The sequence below is a fragment of the Mercenaria mercenaria genome, chromosome 1 (assembly GCF_021730395.1).
Source record: "Mercenaria mercenaria strain notata chromosome 1, MADL_Memer_1, whole genome shotgun sequence".
Taxonomy (NCBI): Eukaryota; Metazoa; Mollusca; class Bivalvia; order Venerida; family Veneridae; genus Mercenaria; species Mercenaria mercenaria.
In genome coordinates, this window is record NC_069361.1 from 63,708,876 (window position 1) to 63,729,211 (window position 20,336).

The 20,336-nt window shown below is 35.5% G+C and overlaps 1 protein-coding gene across 1 annotated transcript; it reads right to left on the reverse strand.

Annotated features, from left to right (window-relative positions):
• Positions 1-681: 681 nt before the first annotated feature.
• Positions 682-18,195, reverse strand: LOC123535995 (activator of 90 kDa heat shock protein ATPase homolog 1-like). Its single transcript, XM_045318767.2, has 9 exons — positions 17,991-18,195; positions 5,938-6,017; positions 5,370-5,480; positions 4,951-5,036; positions 4,210-4,330; positions 3,765-3,829; positions 3,252-3,407; positions 2,509-2,610; positions 682-1,084 (listed from the first exon to the last, which is right to left on the reverse strand). Exons 1-9 carry the CDS (start codon positions 18,068-18,070, stop codon positions 860-862), a joined length of 1,026 nt encoding a protein of 341 aa, XP_045174702.2. The 5' UTR covers positions 18,071-18,195; the 3' UTR covers positions 682-859.
• Positions 18,196-20,336: the final 2,141 nt, after the last annotated feature.

A 20,336-nucleotide genomic window follows, 5' to 3' on the forward strand; every position in this document is an offset into this window, starting at 1 on the left:
CCTAGCTGAATAGCCCCTGCTAGATTTTAGTAACCTTCTAAGACATTTTGGTAGGACTGTAAATAGAATATAGAAAATAAGCTAAAACCAAATATAGTATCACAGAATTTTAAGCTCTATTCAAATCCTCGAAATTAATCATACAAACTACCTTTCTTGTAATCCAACAAACTGCAATAGCAAAATAAATAACACAAAGCACTGACATTCTCTGCTGAATTTTTGAACATTAAGGTGCAGGAATTCAAAATTTTAACAAATGTGATTCAAGTAAGAATGCTTATCTTGAATCATTTTCAAAAGGCAAAACTCTTTGGCATATTCTACTGTAATTATAAAAGTGTAAAAGAATATTAAATATGAAAAAGCTTGCAGAATAATCAGCCTCTTACATCTTGCAAAATCCCCCCTATTCCCTGGATTTTTTTAGCCAATTTATAAAATAACAACTCTGACAATCTAATCTGGGCATGAACCAGTTGGAAAGCAGTTTTTGAATGTAAACAATTGTATAAAGACGACTACAGCCTCACAACAAGAAAATAAAAAGTTTTACGTAAGTCAATATTCTACAAAGATTATTGTCAAAATACAAGCTACTTGTTCATGTTTAAAACTGCTGTGTTTTAAGCACACTTGGAGTTCCGTAAGGACAAAGATGAAATGAAAAATAACTGCTGATGCCTGACAGCTGTTTTATTTCCTTGTACAAATAGACGACTGATCAGCATGTTCAACAATGAATAGTTGCCATATCCAAATAAGCCACATCAGCTCAGCGGTGCAGTCTTTGTAACCATGTAAAGTGTGGTACATCTTGCTTCAAAAACGTAAATACCCTTAACAACAAAGCTGATCATTAAAAAATATTTGCTCCGTATCCAAAAACTTGTTTAATACGTTCCCAATAGTTCACTCTCCAGCCTTCCAGAGTTTTCTCATATTCATTAGCAGGTACTCCAGTTTGTTTCAGTTTCAACAAAGTATTACCATCATTTTCTTCAAATTCTAAAGTCACTTCTGAGAAATGTGCATCTGGCCACGTTTTTAATCGCCACCTTTTCACTATCTTTTTATTCGGCTCCTGCAAAATGAGTAAAATATGAATACATACAAATGATATGTAACATCCTGTATCACAGTATCATACAGCTCTGAAATAAAACATTTTAATCGATCATGAAAACTGTTCTTAATAGAGCACTAGAAATATTGTATACATGACCTTCTACATACTGATGTGTCCGATTTATATTTCTATAAAGCACATTCTGATTTGTTTTTCACAACAAGAGGACCATAATGGTCCTGAATCGCTCACCTATCCCCACATAACCCAGTTTTGAACAGAGTATGACGTCGTTTTTTCTATTATTTGACATAGTGACCTAGTTTTTGAGCTCATGTGACCCAGTTTTGAACTTGACCTAGATATCATCAAGATAAAAATTCTGACCAATTTTCATGAAGATCCACTGAAAAATATGGCCTCTAGAGAGGTCACAAGGTTTTTCTGTCATCTGACTCAATGACCTAGTTTTTGAAGGCACGTGACCCAGTTTTGAACTTGACCTAGATATCATCAAGATGAACATTCTCACCAATTTTCATGAAGATCTCATGAAAAATATGGCCTCTAAGAGAGGTCACAAGGTTTTTCTATTTTTAAACTTACTGACCTAGTTTTTGACCGCCTGTGACCCAGTTTCGAACTTTACCTGGATATCATCAAGATGAACATTCAGACCAACTTTCATACAGATCCCATGAAAAATATGGCCTCTAGAGAGGTCACAAGTTTTTTTTTATTATTTGACCTACTGACCTAGTTTTTGAAGGCATGTAACCCAGTTTGGAACTTGACCTAGATATCATCAAGATGAACATTCTGACCAGTTTTCATGAAGATCAATTCAAAAGTATGGCCTCTACAGAGGTCACAAGGTTTTTCTATTTTTAGACCTACTGACCTAGTTTTTGATCGCAGTTGACCCAGTTTCAAACCTGACCTAGATATCATCAAGATGAACATTCAGACCAACTTTCATACAGATCCCATGAAAAATATGGCCTCTAGAGAGGTCACAAGGTTTTTTTATTATTTGACCTTCTGACCTAGTTTTTGTCGGCACGTGACCCAGTTTCGAACTTGACCTAGATATCATAAAGGTGAACATTCTAACTTTCATGAAGATCCATTGAAAAATATGGCCTCTAGAGAGGTCACAAGGTTTTTCTATTTTTAGACCTACTGACCTAGTTTTGGATGGCATGTGACCCAGTTTCGAACTTGACCTAGATATCATCAAGATGAACATTCTGACCAACTTTCATAAAGATCCCATGAAAAATGTGACCTCTAAAGTGGTCACAAGCAAAAGTTTACGGACGCACGCACGGGCGGACGGACGGACGCTGCATGATCACAAAAGCTTACCTTGTCACTTCGTGACATGTGAGCTAAAAAGGGCGCTAAATAAATGATAATATATAAATTCATGTACTGACCAAATCAACAAATCCTCCCGTTACAAAGCCATTCATTAAGGAAATTCTGCCTCCCTTCTCCACCTCGTATATTGCTGGACCACCTGTAAAAGCTTGTACCATCTGAAATAAATGTTTCAGCAATGTAAGTGCAGTTTAATATGCTGTATACGGAATTAACTCTTGAAAAAAGACGCAGCGTTCCACCCCATATTATAATATATACGAATCTGTTTTATATGCAGGTAAATCTTTAAAGTATTACCGCTATTGTAACATTCATGAAGGTCGAATAAAAACAATTGATGTAATTTGGCATTTAACCTTTAGCATGCTAAATTTCTAAAATGACTGCTCCATCATTCAATTTGGGCAGTACCATTTATTATTCAAAGTGGTGTTCACTGAAAATTTACTGACTAAATAGGGAACAGTGCAGTCCATGATCAGACTGCACGGATGTGCAGGCTGATCTTGTTTTGCACTGGTCGCAAAGGCAGAATCACTTGCTGCCAGCGGGCTAAAGGTTAAAAACAAGTCTGAAATTACCACCACCCCCTTGAACCTACAATATTAGTAATGAGAGTTAATATGGTGGATAACAAAGGTACAAAATCACAGTGCAGGAATAATATCCTACCTACAGAGTTAACAGGTAAAAATGACTGTACAAACCTTTAAAAGCTCTTAATACTGCACATAACAAAATCATCTTGTGTAGTACTGTTCTGTGCATAAATTCCAAACACTAAAAAAATATAAACCTGTTTTTCTGTAAATACTCTGTATAGTTCTGGTGGGCTGCAGACAAAATCCTCTTGTGTAGACAATGTTTTTGTTGCGATCTTCACGCCGACTGATTTGTTTGAAGGAGCTTCATTGCTGATCATCATTTTGTTCATCTCCTCCTTCGCATTTATCTATTAATAATTACATAAAATCATTCCCGTTATTACACAATCAACTTTACTACCATCAACTGTGGTGAAAACGGTTAGACCTAATTTCAAACTATTTCTCCATCTCATGAAAAATAAATTCATTATCACTTGTCGACTGAAGCACTTCATAGTCATAATTCATCAAGGTATGACTATTTTCAAAAATTATTGTACGTATCAGCAGTGTTCAAAGTGCACTCAAACTGACATATTCCCCGTATCATTATATGTTACAGATTCAGCACACAAAGCCTTACGCTCTCATTCCAACCTGAACCAAATCAATTAAAACCAAGGTAATTCTTGACAAACTGTAACAAAATTTTAAATGATTACCACTTCTTCTTTAGTTGTTTTCTTCTTCTCATCTTTTGTAGGTAATATCACATTATGGCTGTATTCTGTAATATGAAAAAAAGAATTTTAGGTCAATGTAATGATTCCTCTCATCTTTTAAAGCCTGCACAACAAGCTTCTGCTAGACAAAGAACTGGGAACTTCTAGTCCTTAACTATAACCATTTCAGTACAGAAAGTGGCTACATCTCAAATATACTTGAATACATCACTTGACCCTGTATCAGGATTTCATTTTTTTGTAGTACCAGTCTAATACTTGAATACATCACTTTGGTGAAATGAAAACAAATCAGATTTTTCACTGAAGAACAACCCATGTAAGTATCACTTTTTACATACATGTAAAACCTGAGACTGGTTGTCAAAGTAAACAAAATGGCATATTTATGGATCAAACTTGTAGTAACAACAGACTGGCATACCTTCTTTTAAGGTCTTGATATACTTTGCAAACTGTTCCTGCATTACCCCTGTGCCGACAGTCCTCATTATCTCCTTCAGTTTTGGTCCATCACCAGTGTCTTTGTCAACAGTAAAATTTACCTGCAATTATATGTGACACATTACCAGTACATCTGTATATCTGTTTAAAATGGACACTTGCTCCACATGGTTAAACTCCTGTCTTGTGTATGTATAATTATGTTTGGAAACAGATTATAAATTTCAGCAATTTCATTCCAAAAAATATTTTATTTTACCCTTTCTGTACATACAATACTGATCTACAGCTCTGAATGATCACAACTGTATACTTCTGCAACAATTAAAGTATTGGCACCAAAGTCAATATTATAAAACCAGACTATGAGACAAGTCTCAGAATACAGTCTTGTGATAGGTCAATTTCAAAATTGTGCTCAGAAACAACCAATCAGATTCTGTGTATTTCAGACTGGTCTCCACACTCAGTCTTATATAACCCCAAGACCCTGATAGGCTGTTTCTGAGATTTATGTTGAAATGATCTAACAACGAGGTTGTATTGGGAGACACCTTTATGACCTCGAACCAAAGAGTAAACGTGAAATTTTCATTCAAAATATGTTGGAAACTCCTATCATATATTCTTTAATGTGTTGCCTGTGTTTTCACTGGCTCTTGCATATTTCTTAGGTGTAAAATAGTGTTTATTTATTCTAAAATTGACTTAAATATCATACATCAACTTCGTCTGCTTCATTTTCTTCACTGAGATTTGGTACATCAAATTTGCCCTTGTATTTCTTCTCTCCTTCCTTCATACGCCCTACAAAACATATTGAAAATGATGGTGCTTACAACAGTTAACAGCATTTGCAGTCTTCCTCAACATTCATATACAAGTAAACTGTGAACAAAAATAATAGTTCTCTTATCATATTTTAAGACATAACATGATAAATTTCTCTTCCGGACACTTTGCCCCTGTTGTATTTATAAAGCCAAGAGATGCAAAGCAGTATTGATTTCTGAGCCATAGGTCCCAAGTTGAATCCAGATTCTACAACTACAAGTCAATGAAGCAGTCAACAGATATATTTAATTTTCATTATAAAAGGTTCTTCGAGGTCAGTGTTAAATAAATCAGAGTCAAACTTACCAGACCATTCTCCTTTTATAACCCATTCATAGAAGAATATAAGTTTAGCCTTTCTGTTGTTAGCCGAAGCCTCCCCTTCAATACTGGTCACTGATGTTATTTCACATTTAGCTGTAAATATATTTTTCAGAATCTTTAATGTTTTCTTCTTGCATAAGCTGGTTTGCAGCTATAAACTGACTGTATATTACTGACTTAATATTTTCAAATGCTCCAGAAGAAAAATGCAAACGTGACATTTTAAATCTTTAAATAACTTATGATCAAAATCACTTACATGTAAACATGTTATAAACCTATGATGAGCTTTGAATAGTTTTTCACAATTAGCTTATGAAAGCCTTTTAAAGTGACATGACTGTAAAATGCTCTTACCAGAACTACAATTGTCTAAGAACAACTTTCAACAAAACAATTCTACTTCTGATTCACCATATCCTTAAAAATACTGTTTGCTCTCCATTTCATAATCAAAAGCCGTTATCAACAAATTCTTAATACAAGATAATGACACAATTCCCGGTCATAACATGCCAACATTTGTTTTAGTACAAAATCAAAATCTTACCATCTGCTGTCTCTACCACAAGGCCCATCAACAATTCTTTAATTTTATCTTTCGACCAACCTGTAGCATTCTTCTCTGTCCTAAAAGCAGCAAGAAAAATAGGGGGAAGTCAGTCAATATTGATCTGTAGCTTTATAGAGTAATGGACATTATCAGACAAATGAGACTGAAACTTTCACATTCAGTGTGAAGAAAAACCATAAATAAGCTTTATGCCTAATTCACATTTGACCCAGGCGCCGTGCAATATATTTGTCTACGATTTTCCTTGCTGTTTTCCAGGCATCGTAGGTGGCTACAGGCTACGGGGTACATGGTCACATTATATACGAGCATCGTGCCATTTTTTGTACAGGCTCTCGGGGAAAGGCTGGGAGAAATCTGTACGGACCCTGCAGAGAGATTTTACGGAAATTGTGCAATTTCAGTGCAGTTGCTGTGCAGTCTCAGCAAGCTTCCCACAGAAATCATATGTTACCCGTACAACTTGCGGAGAAGAAATGGTGACAGTGCAGCATGCTGGAGATGGCCAATATATATAACCATCTGAAAGGCCGCTGCACGGCAATGGTGCACCCGCTGTAGGGTTGCCCCACAATGATTGCTCAATATCCGTGCGATTTCACTGCATGGGCTGCAAGCGGCAACCTTACGGCAGCTTGCGAGGGCCATGCGAAGGTCTTACAAGTCTACAATCTCTGTACAATTTCTTTTGGAAACCATGTCCATGGAAAATTGTGCATTGGCTGCATGATCAGCGCGCTGCCTCCTTACGATGCCCGTGCGGGGACTGTGCAATGCCACTTGTGACAAGTCTACTGGCTACAGGCTTAAGACTTTTCAAATTTGTATAACTTTTCGCTAAACAAAATTGTAGAGGTTGCAGAGCCCGTGAATCCCTACGAAAACCTCCTGCCTCTGCATGGAAAGGAGGATACGGGCAGTCTACCAGCTCCAGATACATCGTGACCAAATGTGAACTAGGCATTATGGTAGCAATCAAAAGTAATATTTTACATTATTTATTAATTATCTGAGTAATAAATCCAGTATGCGCAGGCTAGCAGTCCATGAAAATTTGAATAGTGGCAGGTGTTCCGGATGGAAACATGATTTTCACATCAGAATCATTTTCTGAACGAAATTTATCTTTTTCCATCCCATATATGATATAGAGAGATAACAAATGTCAGTAAACTTTCATTTTTTAGAAGATACGTTAAATTTTTTTATAAGGATACGAATCGAAAATATACAATTATGAAGAAAATAAATCAAAATTACAATGAATTTATTAGTATGGAAATAATTTTTCGTCTAACCCCGATCAAATTTAATTCAATTTGGTAGTTTCAATTTCTGAACAAGATGGTGGCTCGGCAAATGTAAATAATTTGGTGTGAAAAAAAATGAAGTGACATTTCCTGCAAAATAATGAATTGAAAATTATTCTAACCTTGCAGAATTGAAGCAAAGGTATTTCTTTTCAACTAGGTACAAAGTTAACCAACTTTATAATGTTTCAAACTGATAAATCAAATATATGCTAGCCTACACTGTGTTGATAGTATATGTTTAGATGTCGAAAAAAGTTTTGATGGTAAAAATGTCAAATGTAAGAATATTGAATGTTGAACGTCAAATGACAATTTTTCTCATGTCTAATTATTTGGACTAGGTGCACAACTTTGCAAAATTTCATTAACCATAGGTCAAATACTTTTAGACATACATGCAACACAAACATTTAGACCTTTTTTATGCATAATTTTTACTTAGTCAAGGGCCATAGCTCTGGTCTAGCTGTGTGAAATCCCAATTCAAACACCTGGTGCACAACAATCCTGCGAGGTTTGATGACTCTCCTTAGTCAAAATAATTTGATGGTCAGATTTTTTTTGTATTTGTGACCGGCAATCTTACCGTCAAAACTTCGAACGACCAAATAAATAAACAAGAGCTCGTCGAACACGAAATGCCCCCCTTGATGCATTCAGTAACTGCACAAGGAACAGAAATTGTATGCTCACTGTTAACAAAAGTTCTACCGTTCTGGTTCAATCTGACCTTGACCTTTAACCTAATAACCTAACAAGAGATCACAGAGTGATCTTGGCGCCCACCACTGAGTCATTTTTGAATGTTCCAAATTTCTAGACTAGCTCAAGGTGAAAATCAAGGTCAAATTTCATTGGGTACAAAACACTGTGCATGTGGTCCACATTTGAAAGCTGTGGCTTCAGAAATGTGAAAGTAGGTCACTAAAACTATGCATGTGGTTAAAATTTGAAGGCTGTAGCTTGAGAAATGTGAAAGTAGGTCACTAGGTCAAAATCAAGGTCAAATTTTATTTCAGAGCACAAAACCAGGCACGTGTCCAGGTGGGGGGCCAGGGGGCCAGGGCCCCCCCCCCCCAGCTGGCTGGCTAGTTATGATTTTTATTACTATGGGCCCCTCAAATAACAAATTTATACACCAGCGCAACTGGCTTGATTTGACAGCAATACACAGGCTAAAGAGCCATAAAACCGTGTCCGGTAGTGGAAATTAGCCCCAGGCATGTCACAGGTAAAAGTTTATCTGTGCATGCTTCATTGATCGCTTGATCGGTACTTGACTGGGTAGTGGAGAAACTATTATGTTTTTTACTCTTTGGAAGTGTTATAAAATGATCAGAACATTGTTGGTTTTGTTAAGTAAATCTTAAAATGAATCTGAAAATTGAAACATTATGATGGTTTTATTTTGTTTTTACATTAAGGCACATTCTCCAAATTTATTAAATTGATAGATATTTATCCTATCTTACAACAGTTATGAATTTGAAACTACTGTATCAATTTTACTCTTTTGGGTCCAATAACCTTACTTAAAAACTCTCATAGTTTTAAAAGTAGTCTCTCAGTAAATCTTACAAAACGCATTTAAAACTCGTTACTTATGAGGGGTTTTATACATAAAAATATCATTTAATATGTTCTGTGATGTTATAGTTTGTTGGTCAAAGAAGTATACAATACACATCTATTTATTTTTATAGATCTTTGGTACAGTTAAGAGTTCATTGTCATTTGAAATCTATGATGTAAATAGTAATTGTCGTAATACTTTGTTTGTTTTGTTGGAAATCTAAAAACATTTGACCATTTAGCAAATAGGATACCCTTAATAATTAGACTAGCCACTAGACTGATAATTATGATATTTCTATTTTTTTTCTTTTTTTTTTTTAAATATCATTATGTTCATAGAGACAAAAGCCTGTCTATTCTAGAGATTTTCTAAGAGGACTGATGTTAAAATTGTAATACTGGACATAGTATATAGACTGGCTCAGTTCACTACATGAAATCATAAAAATATGATTTTTTTTTATCATAGTCTAGGAGCTAGTCTACTTAATAATCATCTTAAAACTTCAACATTTTTTTCAACTGGGTTTCATACAGAAAAATAAGTCCATACACTGTGACTGTACAATCATACATACATTGAAAAGGCTTGATGAAATTATTAAAAAGTAGACTTTTCCTTAAATATATGATACATTCATGCATCCTTAAAGGTGTTTCAGGTAGCAGGAAAATGCATCTATTCATGTGCCATATTTAACAACAGCTGTCCGTAAGACAGCCAAGCTCGACTATTCGAAATATTGTCACAGAAGCAGGAAATTATTACCCAAAATGTTAAATATCAAAAGAGTTTTAAGTTCGAAAGGGGACATAATTTGACCAAAATGCATATCAGAGTTATGGGACTTGATGCTATCAACTAGTTTTATAACCCCGAAGAAACATGTTAAGTTTCAATTCCATATCTGCATTAGTTTTGGAGATAATAACTTACATGTAAAACTTTAACCAGAATTTTCTAAGTCCAAAAATGGGCATAATTTGCCCAAAATACATGTCAGAGTTATGGGACTTGATTCTGTCAACTAGTTTTATAACCCTGAAGACCCATGTGAAGTTTCAATTCAATATCTGCATTAGTTTTGGAGATAGTAACTTGCATGTAAAACTTTAACCAGAATTTTCTAAGTCCAAAAGGGGGCATAATTTGCCCAAAATACATGTCAAAGTTATGGGACTTGATTCTGTCAACTAGTTTTATAACCCCGAAGACACATGTGAAGTTTCAATTCAATATCTGCATTAGTTTTGGAGATAGTAACTTGCATGTAAAACTTTAACCAGAATTTTTTAAGTCCAAAAGGGGGCATAAAAGTGCCCAAAATACATGTCAGAGTTATGGGACTTGACCCAGTGAGGTAGGTAATTGATCTAGAAAAAGAAAAAATAAGTTTTAAATCCATATGCCTTTTAGTAATAGCTGTATGTACTTGCACGCAGAACTTTAACCAGAATTTTCTAAGTCCAAAAGGGGGCATAATTTGGCCAAAATACATGTCAGAGTTATTGGACTTGACCTAGTGATGTAGGTAATTGATCTAGAAAAAGAAAAAATAAGTTTCAAATCTATATGCCTTTTGGTAATAGCTGTATGTACTTGCATGCAAAACTTTAACCAGAATTTTCTAAGTCCAAAAGGGGGCATAATTTGGCCAAAATGAAGGTCAGAGTTATGGGACTTGCTGCTATCAACTAGTTTTATAACCCCGAAGACACATGTGAAGTTTCAATTCAATATCTACATTAGTTTTGGAGATAGTAACTTGCATGTAAAACTTTAACCAGAATTTTCTAAGTCCAAAAGGGGGCATAATTTGCTCAAAATACATGTTAGAGTTATGGAACTTGACCCAGTGAGGTTGGTAATTGACCTAGAAAAAGAATAAATAAGTTTCAATATATATGCCTTTAAATGATAGCTGTATGTACTTGCATGCAAAAACTTAACCAAGGTGTGACGCAGACGCCAACGCCGACGCCAGGGTGAGTAGAATAGCTAGACTATTCTTCGAATAGTCGAGCTAAAAATTTTGCAATCGGGAGGGGATAACCCTCCCGAACCCACCCCAGGTTGGGCCCCCCAGCAAACAAATCCTGCACACGGGCCTGCAAAACTATGCACGTGGTCCAAATTTGAAGCCTGTACCTTCAGAAATGTGTAAGTAGGTCACTAGGTCAATCTAAAGATCAAAGTTCCTTTCGGTACACAAAACTATGCTTGTGGTTCAAATTTGAAGGCTGTAGCTTGCAAAATGTGAAAGTAGGTCACTAGGTCAAAAGCAAGGTCAAATTTCATTTCGGAACACAAAACTATGCATGTGGTCCAAATTTGAAGCCTGTATCTTCAAAAATATGAAAATAGGTCACTAGGTCAATAACAAGGTCAAAGTTTATTTTGGTACACAAACCTATGCATGTGGTCCAAATTTTAAGGCTGTAGCTACAGAAATGTGAAAGTAGGTCACTAGGTCAAGATCAAGATCAACTCATGTCAAGGTTCATCTTGCCACTCAAAACTATACATGTGGTCCAAATTTGAATGATATAGGTTACGGACATGAAGATTCTAAGTTTTTCCTTGTATAAGTCTATTATGAACCGTGTGACCCCCGAGGCGGGGCCATATTTGACCCTAGAGGGATAATTTGAACAAACTTGGTAGAGAACCACTAGATGATGCTACATTACAAATATCAAAACCCTAGTCATATACAAAATATCAAAGCCCTAGGCCCTGTGGTTTTGGACAAGATGTTTTTCAAAGTTTTTTCCTATATAAGTCTATATAAACCATGTGACCCCCGGGGTCGGGCCATATTTGACCCTAGGGAAATAATATGAACAATCTTGGTAGAGGACCACTAGATTTTGCTACATACCAAATATCAAAGCCCTAGGCGCTGTGGTTTGGACAAGAAGATCAGAAACCGTTTAACTTTTCCTGGCCAATGTGATCTTGACTTTTGACCTAATGACCTCAAAATCAATAAGGGTCATCTGCTGCAGACCTGGGGTCAATTACTTTAAAATGTAATTAATTAAATTACAATTACATGGAGAAATGACCAATTAAATTACAATTACCATTACATGAAATTTAGCAATGTAATCAATTAAATTACAATTACATTGGGAATTGTAATTAATTACATTCAATTACAATACCAAATGTGGTGCTTCTTACACAAACACTGTAGCAAAGTTCTTTACTTTGTACTACACAAACATGATAATCCACATGTTAACTGATTTCAGTTATTTCAAAATTGAATTTAAGCTCAAAGTAAAATCTGTGTTTGCGGGAGAACATTACTCTGTCTTTAATATAATTGCAAAAGGAGCTACAAGTCAGCCCTAATTAATAGTTAATACATCGTCTAGCAGAATTCGGTTAGAGAAGATGCATGTTAAGTCAGGTATTTCTCTGAGGTCTGAATTTCTCTGAAGTTTATAGGATCATGGTTCTGCAATATGTTTCAAATTTAACTAGTCAAGTTCAGTATTTAATTATTTACATTTTAAACATATATTTTAAGTTTTTATCCTTGACACTACAAGTTAAGGACCACATTGAAAATAAGTTGTAAAACATTCATGAGTCATCCTAGAATAACTATGTCACTAAAACTGTAGAATACTCATAATGTCTACAATAATAATTAATTTTTTTATCTTGTTAGAACTGTGAAATGCTATGCTGTTTATATCATTTAATACAACAAATTTTATCACAGATAAAAAATGATTAAACTAAATGCTAAGCATTTCAATTTTTGCTCAGATAAAAATCTAAATAATAATTTTGCAAATAACAATTTCAAATCATTATTTGATCATTTTCTCCAAAAACATAGTGACAAACACCATCAAAGATTACCAGTTGGTTCTAATGAAACAAATATCAGAACAAAGGAGCTATGTCCAAGGGGTTAACACCTACTATAATATTCTATTGTTATTTTTCACAGCTATGAAATGCATATTAGCATGTTAAAGTGAAGTGTCACTGGTAGTAAACATAAATAATAATCCCGTTTGTTGAACAATTTATATCTACTATTTGTTCAACAAACTCGGTTTGCATGTGTCATGTAATTGGAAAGTAATTGAAATGTAATTGTCAATTACACCCTAGAACTGTTCTGTAATTAATTAAATTACAATTACATGTAATTGATAAACGACCCAATAACAAATTACATTCAATTACTTGGGAAATGTAATTATATTGCAATTAATTACAATTACATTTTTAATTACCCCAGGTCTGATCTGCTGGTCATGACCAACCTCACTATCAATTTTCCTGCTACTAGGCCAAAGCGTTCTTGAGATATTGCCTTGAAACCATTTAACTGTTCCTGGTCACTGTGACCTTGACCTTTAATATACTGACCTCAAAAACAATAGGGGTCATCTGCTGGTCATGACCAACCTCCCTATCAATTTTCATGACCCTAGGCCTAAGCGTTCTTGAGTTATCATCCGGAAACCGTTCAACTGTTCAGGGTCACTGTGACCTTGACCTTTAACATACTGATCTCAAAATCAATAGGGGTCATCTGCTGGTCATGACCAGCCTCCCTATCAACTTTCATGATCCTAAGCTCAAGTGTTATTGAGTTATCATCTGGAAACCGTTTAACTATTCAGGGTCACTGTGACCTTGACCTTTGACATACAGACCTCAAAATCAATAGGGGTCATCTGCTGGTGATGACCAACCTCCCTATCAACTTTCATGATCCTAGGCCCAAGCATTCTTGAGTTATCATCCGGAAACGGATTGGTCTACATTCCGACTGACCTACCGACCGACATCTGCAAAACAATATACCCCTCCTTCTTCGAAGGGGGGCATAATTATGGAGGATAAATCACATTACACTGTCATGTAAAGTTATTGGTTTTATCAGTTGCAACTATTGCCGAGTAGATGCAGTATGTACACTCGAAACCCGTTATTACGCTCCTCGATATACCGCGGTCCTCAGTATAACGCTGTATGGCCTTGGCGCCCAAATTTTAGAGGGTAAAAACAATAAAAAAAAAATTTTAAAAAATCCGCGGATGTTACATAATTTAATCATAACCAGCGTTAAAACTACAAGTACCTGTGTACTTTAACACCTTTCCATCACAAAAATCAATAATCGTCTGCTAGCTTACTTGTTTGCGTATCGCCTTTGTTACAGTTTCAATACATGTAGACATGTGACAATTAGGCAATCAGTACCGTGTCAAAATTAGATTGTTTGCATAACAAGCGTGTAACATTGGTCAGTCAACTATCAAACCGTTTAAGTTTGCACCAATTAAGCAGATGACATGATCACTTGAGTGAATACAAGAGGACCATGATGGTCCTGAATCGCTCACCTCTTCCCACATGACCCAGTTTTGAGTATGACGTCGTTTTTTTCTATTATTTGACATAGTGACCTAGTTTTTGAGCTCATGTGACCCAGTTTTGAACTTGACCTAGATATTATCAAGATAAAAATTCTGACCAATTTTCATGAAGATCCATTGAAATATATGGTCTCTAGAGAGGTCAAAATATTTTAATAATTTTAGACCTACTGACCTAGTTTTTGACCGCAGTTGACCCAGTTTCAAACTTGACCTAGATATCATCAAGATGAACATTCAGACCAACTTTCATACAGATCCCATGAAAAGTATGGCCTCTAGAGAGGTCACAAGGTTTTTTGATTATTTGACCTACTGACCTAGTTTTTTATGGCACGTGACCCAGTTTCAAACTTGACCTAGATATCATCAAGGTGAACATTCTGACCAATTCTTATGGATACCCATTCACAAGTATGGTCTCTAGAGAGGTCACAAGGTTTTTCTATTTTTAGACCTAATGACCTAGTTTTTGACCGCACATGACCCTGTTTCAACTTGACCTAGATATCATCAAGATGAACATTCAGACCAATTTTCATACAGATCCCATGAAAAATATGGCCTTTAGAGAGGTCACAAGGTTTTTCTATTATTTGACCTACTGACCTAGTTTTTGACGGCACGTGACCCACTTTCAAACTTGACCTAGATATCATCAAGATGAACATTCAGACCAATTTTCATACAGATCCCATGAAAAATATGGCCTTTAGAGAGGTCACAAGGTTTTTCTATTATTTGACCTACTGACCTAGTTTTTGACCGCACGTGACCCATTTTCGAACTTGACCTAGATATCATCAAGGAGAACATTCTGACCAATTTTCATGAAGATCTCATGAAATATATGGCCTCTAGAGAGGTCACAAGGTTTTTCTATTTTTAGACCTGCTGACCTAGTTTTAGACCGCACATGACCCAGTTTAGAACTTGACCTAGATATCATCAAGATGAACATTCAGACCAACTTTCATACAGATCCCATGAAAAATATGGCCTCTAGGGAGGTCACAAGGTTTTTCTATTATTTGACCTACTGACCTAATTTTTGATGGCACGTGACCCAGTTTCGAACTTGACCTAGATATTATCAAGGTGAACATTCTGACCAAGTTTCATGAAGATCTTGTGAAATATATGGCCTCTAGAGAGGTCACAAGGTTTTTCTATTTTTAGACCTTCTGACCTAGTTTTTGACGTCACGTGACCCAGTTTCGAACTTGACCTAGCTATCATCAAGATGAATATTCTGACCAACTTTCATAAAGATCCCATGAAAAATGTGACCTCTAGAGTGGTCACAAGCAAAAGTTTACGGACGGACGCACGCATGCACGCACGGACGGACGACGGACACCGCACGATCACAAAAGCTCACCTTGTCACTTTGTGACAGGTGAGCTAAAAAAATCGAATTTTGTAATAAACTGCAGCCGTTTTTCGTAATCATCACACTCAATTCATCAGAAATAACGAAGATTCGACGCACTGAAAGCCTTACTGAGAATGTGCTCCCTTTTTAATATGGTATATCAACGATGATGATTTAAAAATTTTCTATCTTATTTATCGATTTCCTTTATGTAGATCTATTCAAAATTAATCTTTTTAAGACTCTGCTTTTTTCTCTTTTAGTTACATAAACCCCCAGTGCAATTGCATTGCATATGTAATTCTCACGACCGTGCACTCCTCACACAGCGTTATATATGTTTACTTCCGGGATACACAAATCCAATTTTCTTTCATAATCACGTCAAAATGAGAAGATGACACAGCGTTATAATTCTTTTAATGTATTTTTCAGTAGCATTTAAGGTAAATAGATGTCCTGTTTATACGATTCTTATTTCTTATTAACATAAAACAGCGTCCAAAATACGTTACCGGTGGGTGGGGTATTGCGTATACCGCTGATACGATCAACCCGCATTATAAATTTAACCCCGCTAGATCCGCGGGTCTCAAACCTTGGACCCCGACGACAGCGTTATAACGGGGTCCCAGTGTATTGTGTACAGTACATACATGTTTAAATCACCAGAAAATTTGTAAATTTGGAAAATATTTGATAATGTTTACATAAATCAATGGCAGTGGCTAGGGTAGAGGTCCGGTTACCGGTAGACCAGGAGTCTAGAGGTCCGGTTACCAGACCTCTAGCTAACCCCTACAGGGCAGGCTAGAGGGCCGGTAATCAATATGAATACTGAGAACAGTATTTACAAAGCGGAGACTATATCTTAGAGAGGAGATGATTTCAAATGTTTGCGCTTGTATTTTTCTCATCATCTTAAATACATTGTAAGTGACAGGAAACAAGTGTCTTATTCTTTAGTCCTGACAAAAATATAATTGCAATTTCGATAAATAATAAATAGCAATTTGTACACCGTAATCGGATGTTTTTATCAAATTTTTGTTTTTCTCGGGACTGATAAATTTAAATAATAAACTTAATCAAGTTAATGTTTTCTTTAGTATTTAAGACATTAACGTTTTACTGCTTGAGTGAATAAATAAAGGTGACTACCAGAAATCGCTGTTAAAATTTCATGTTCAGTAAATATGCCTCGAACCCGAGTTACATTAAAATGTAATAACGGCAACTTTATGACAAGTAATCACGACTTATTACCAGCAATTACCTTTTACACTAGGAATACGGCCTAGCCACTTCCTAAATCAATGAGGAATTGCATCCCCTTTTGATACATGTAACTTGATGATGCAAGTTTCATTTGAATTTATCTCATATTCGCAGCAAAATCAGCATTTAAACCCAAATCAGCATAGGTCACAATTTCATTGGAAATTTCCTCCACTATCTCTGTTTTAGTCTTTTGAGTGTTTGACACAACTAAAGATATTGCCCATAAGAAAAATAACTCAATATTTTCCTAGGATCACGTCAACATCAAACAATTTTGAGGCTAGTCCAAATAATTGTACTCAAGAGTTGAATATCGTTATAATATTTTGACTTGTCGATATCCGCCTCCGAGTACAAACCAGAAAAGGTAAAGAATGTGGTAGCACTGTCCTCTTCTTTGCGTAAGTAACACCCAATGGAATCCGTTGGGCGGGAATTATGTTACAATAATGCAACGGATAAGAAAGAGAAATACATACATAGAAAGCCTGTAATTTTTCCTTTTCAATGATGTATATATTACCGAGATTTCTTGAGAAAAATTCAAACTATGGCAGTTAAAAAAATGCCAAGGTTTAACACGAGTGTACTACATATTGGAAAATGGCCGATCACCAGTAAACACATTACTACACGAAGCGTTTTCATTGGTCACGCCTCCGACCGCCATTACATGAAGACAATTGAAACGTTAGAGGTTTAAATTTTTTACAACAGAAATTCTTGATAAATATGTCCTGTTCTTATGTTTTTTAGTTACTATTTATGATTTAAAACAACAGGTAAGCAGTTAGGGCTAAAGAAAAATCGTGACTACTGATAAATCGTAATTTCAATTAACCACAGTTTCCACCACAGTTTTGATTGTTTCTGGTTGAGACCTCTAGGTAGACAACTAATATATCAAAATGTAAAATCGGTCTGCCCGAGGTCTCATTATTTAGACTATTTTGAGGCAGGATATAAATTTGGATGGACGGGACTGACAAAGGTAACTTTATGTGCCCCCAAGGGTAAACAAGATGCCATGAGTATGCCCAAGGGTTACAAGTGCATACTGATCAGCTTACCAGTGCCAGTTGTTGACATTTTTCGCATCCGGTCGTTCCTCTACAATCCATCGTGGATCTCCCTCGCCCCACTTGGCCATTTTATCCGGTAATTTTGCTTCTCAGTTCGTGTAATGGGCTTGATTTTGTTTTGTTTGATCTTTTTGTTGTAGAAATTACAATCACGCTTTCTCGAAATTTCCGTCTGAAATCTATATCGCTTATACCATCGAACATCGCATATTAAATCCCTATTCCTTACTGTGGTCGGTCTAGATATCAATAAAATCCGTATCCGACATCGACTGCGGTAGTGTCCGCTTTGAGTGCGAGCGGTCTGCGATTCCCTGCCAGGTCATTTCGTCCCCCTCGGCGATTTCAAATTGGTCATTTCGTCCCCCCTTTTTGTCCCCCTTTTTTAAAACGAATTTTTGAAAAAAAATCAAAGTATGATAAATTAAGTCTTTTTTTTTCAAATAAGTATATTTTATGCTAGAAATATACATAAGTTTTCGTTTGTTTTAAGAACTTTTTGCTTTAAAAATTATCGGTTTAACAAGGAGAATTTTCTGGTTTTTTTTCCTTTGTTTTTGTAAGTCTGCTATGTTGAACAACATGATTGCTGTTTAAATGTCCGTATTTGATGCTGCTTATTTTAAAACTCTTGAATAAGATTAAACTTTTTATTAAACTTTTTTTATAACAAATAATTTCCTCACTCCAATCAACCATTAACACATTTAATTCTACTAGGGGAAAATTTTGACACATTTCATTCGGCCAGTCAACAACTTTTCATGCAATAAAATACCATTAACACCTTCCAGTCAGCCCAGTCAACGCCTTTTAATGTGATCAATAACCTTTAACACCTTCCGTATGCAGGGATATGCTCATTCTACTTTTTTTTTTAGAAACCACTGTCTCCCTACATTTGAAGTATTTATTTTATTTTAATGACAAAAATGAATATAAAGCATACTGGTTATTTTTAGTTAAACATATGTGACAGATATTAGTTGTTTATTTATTCTTTATTGTATTTCTAATTAAAACTTTCTTTTATTATGACCAGGTGTAAGGATTTATTGCTCTCTCTTTTCTTACTATGATTTTTAAAAAGTTAATTAGATTTTCTATTATATTATATTTTTAATACTAAGGGCATTGTATTTAGTTATTTCATTTCAGTTAATTGTCTTTTATTTTCAGTACATTTCTTTTATTATTTTATCAAACCTAATTATTTAAAGTTAACTATTTCCAATATAACTCCTTCAAAACTCTCGATGATTTTAAATACAAGTTTTCAAAGTCAAAATATCACAAAAAAAAACAAAAATTCCTAAAATATTAAGGGGGACAAGATTACCAAAAGAGGGACGAATTGACCAAAAAGGGGGACGAGTTGACCAAAATGGGGACGAGTTGACCAAATTTTATCATGAGGGGGACGAAATAACCAATTTTGGGGGACGAAATGACCAAATTGGGGACGAGTTGACTGGGGGTCGAGTTGACTAGGGGCCGAGTTGACTTGATACCATTGCAAAGACGCGAAACATGGTATTGGTAGCTTGTTTGTTTGTTTAACAAATAATCAAGGCCCTTGGCGTTGTTTTTCGTCCATGAAATCGCGAATATACACTTCTACAGCGAGGCGATTACTGCATGAAGATGATGATGATGATGATCGCACATGAATTTAACCATGAAGGCATTAGCGATGAAATATGATATAAGAGATAATAAACAATAAGAAGGTACTATTTATTTTCATTCTAAAATACCCATAAGAATTATTATGGTTAATACGTTTCTGAAGTTTATTCATCCTAGTAGTAATAGATTGGACGTCATGCATCTACATTTGACGTCCTAATTGACGTCATGATGTTCTCTTACCAGTTCGCATGTGAAACCGTTGTTTTTGTGGATTTTTTATACTTGTTTTCTTCTTTTTTTAAGGTTCATCAAAATATTTGAAGACCACCCCTCAGGTGAATTTTGATTTTGAAAATTTATACCTCATAGACCATCACTATTGATAGTATATACCGAATTGTTCAGAAAAAGTAGGAAATATATCTACATTTACATCTACATCGTACGAAACCCTGTTATCGATTTGACCATTATGTTTCGGCTAGTGGCAAGAAAAAGTGGAAAAGCAATTAAGATAAGCAGTACAGATATAACAGAATAGGCAGAAACAAGCAAGTTTAAAGTAATAGAATATAAGAGATAGTCCCAAGACTGCGTTGGTTCCTCAGTGACAGACTAACCCAGCTAGCATAGCGCCTAATGGGAATTCACCCAGCCGGTACAGCTCTGACCATCCTAGGTTCTAAGACAGTCTGGGGGGAT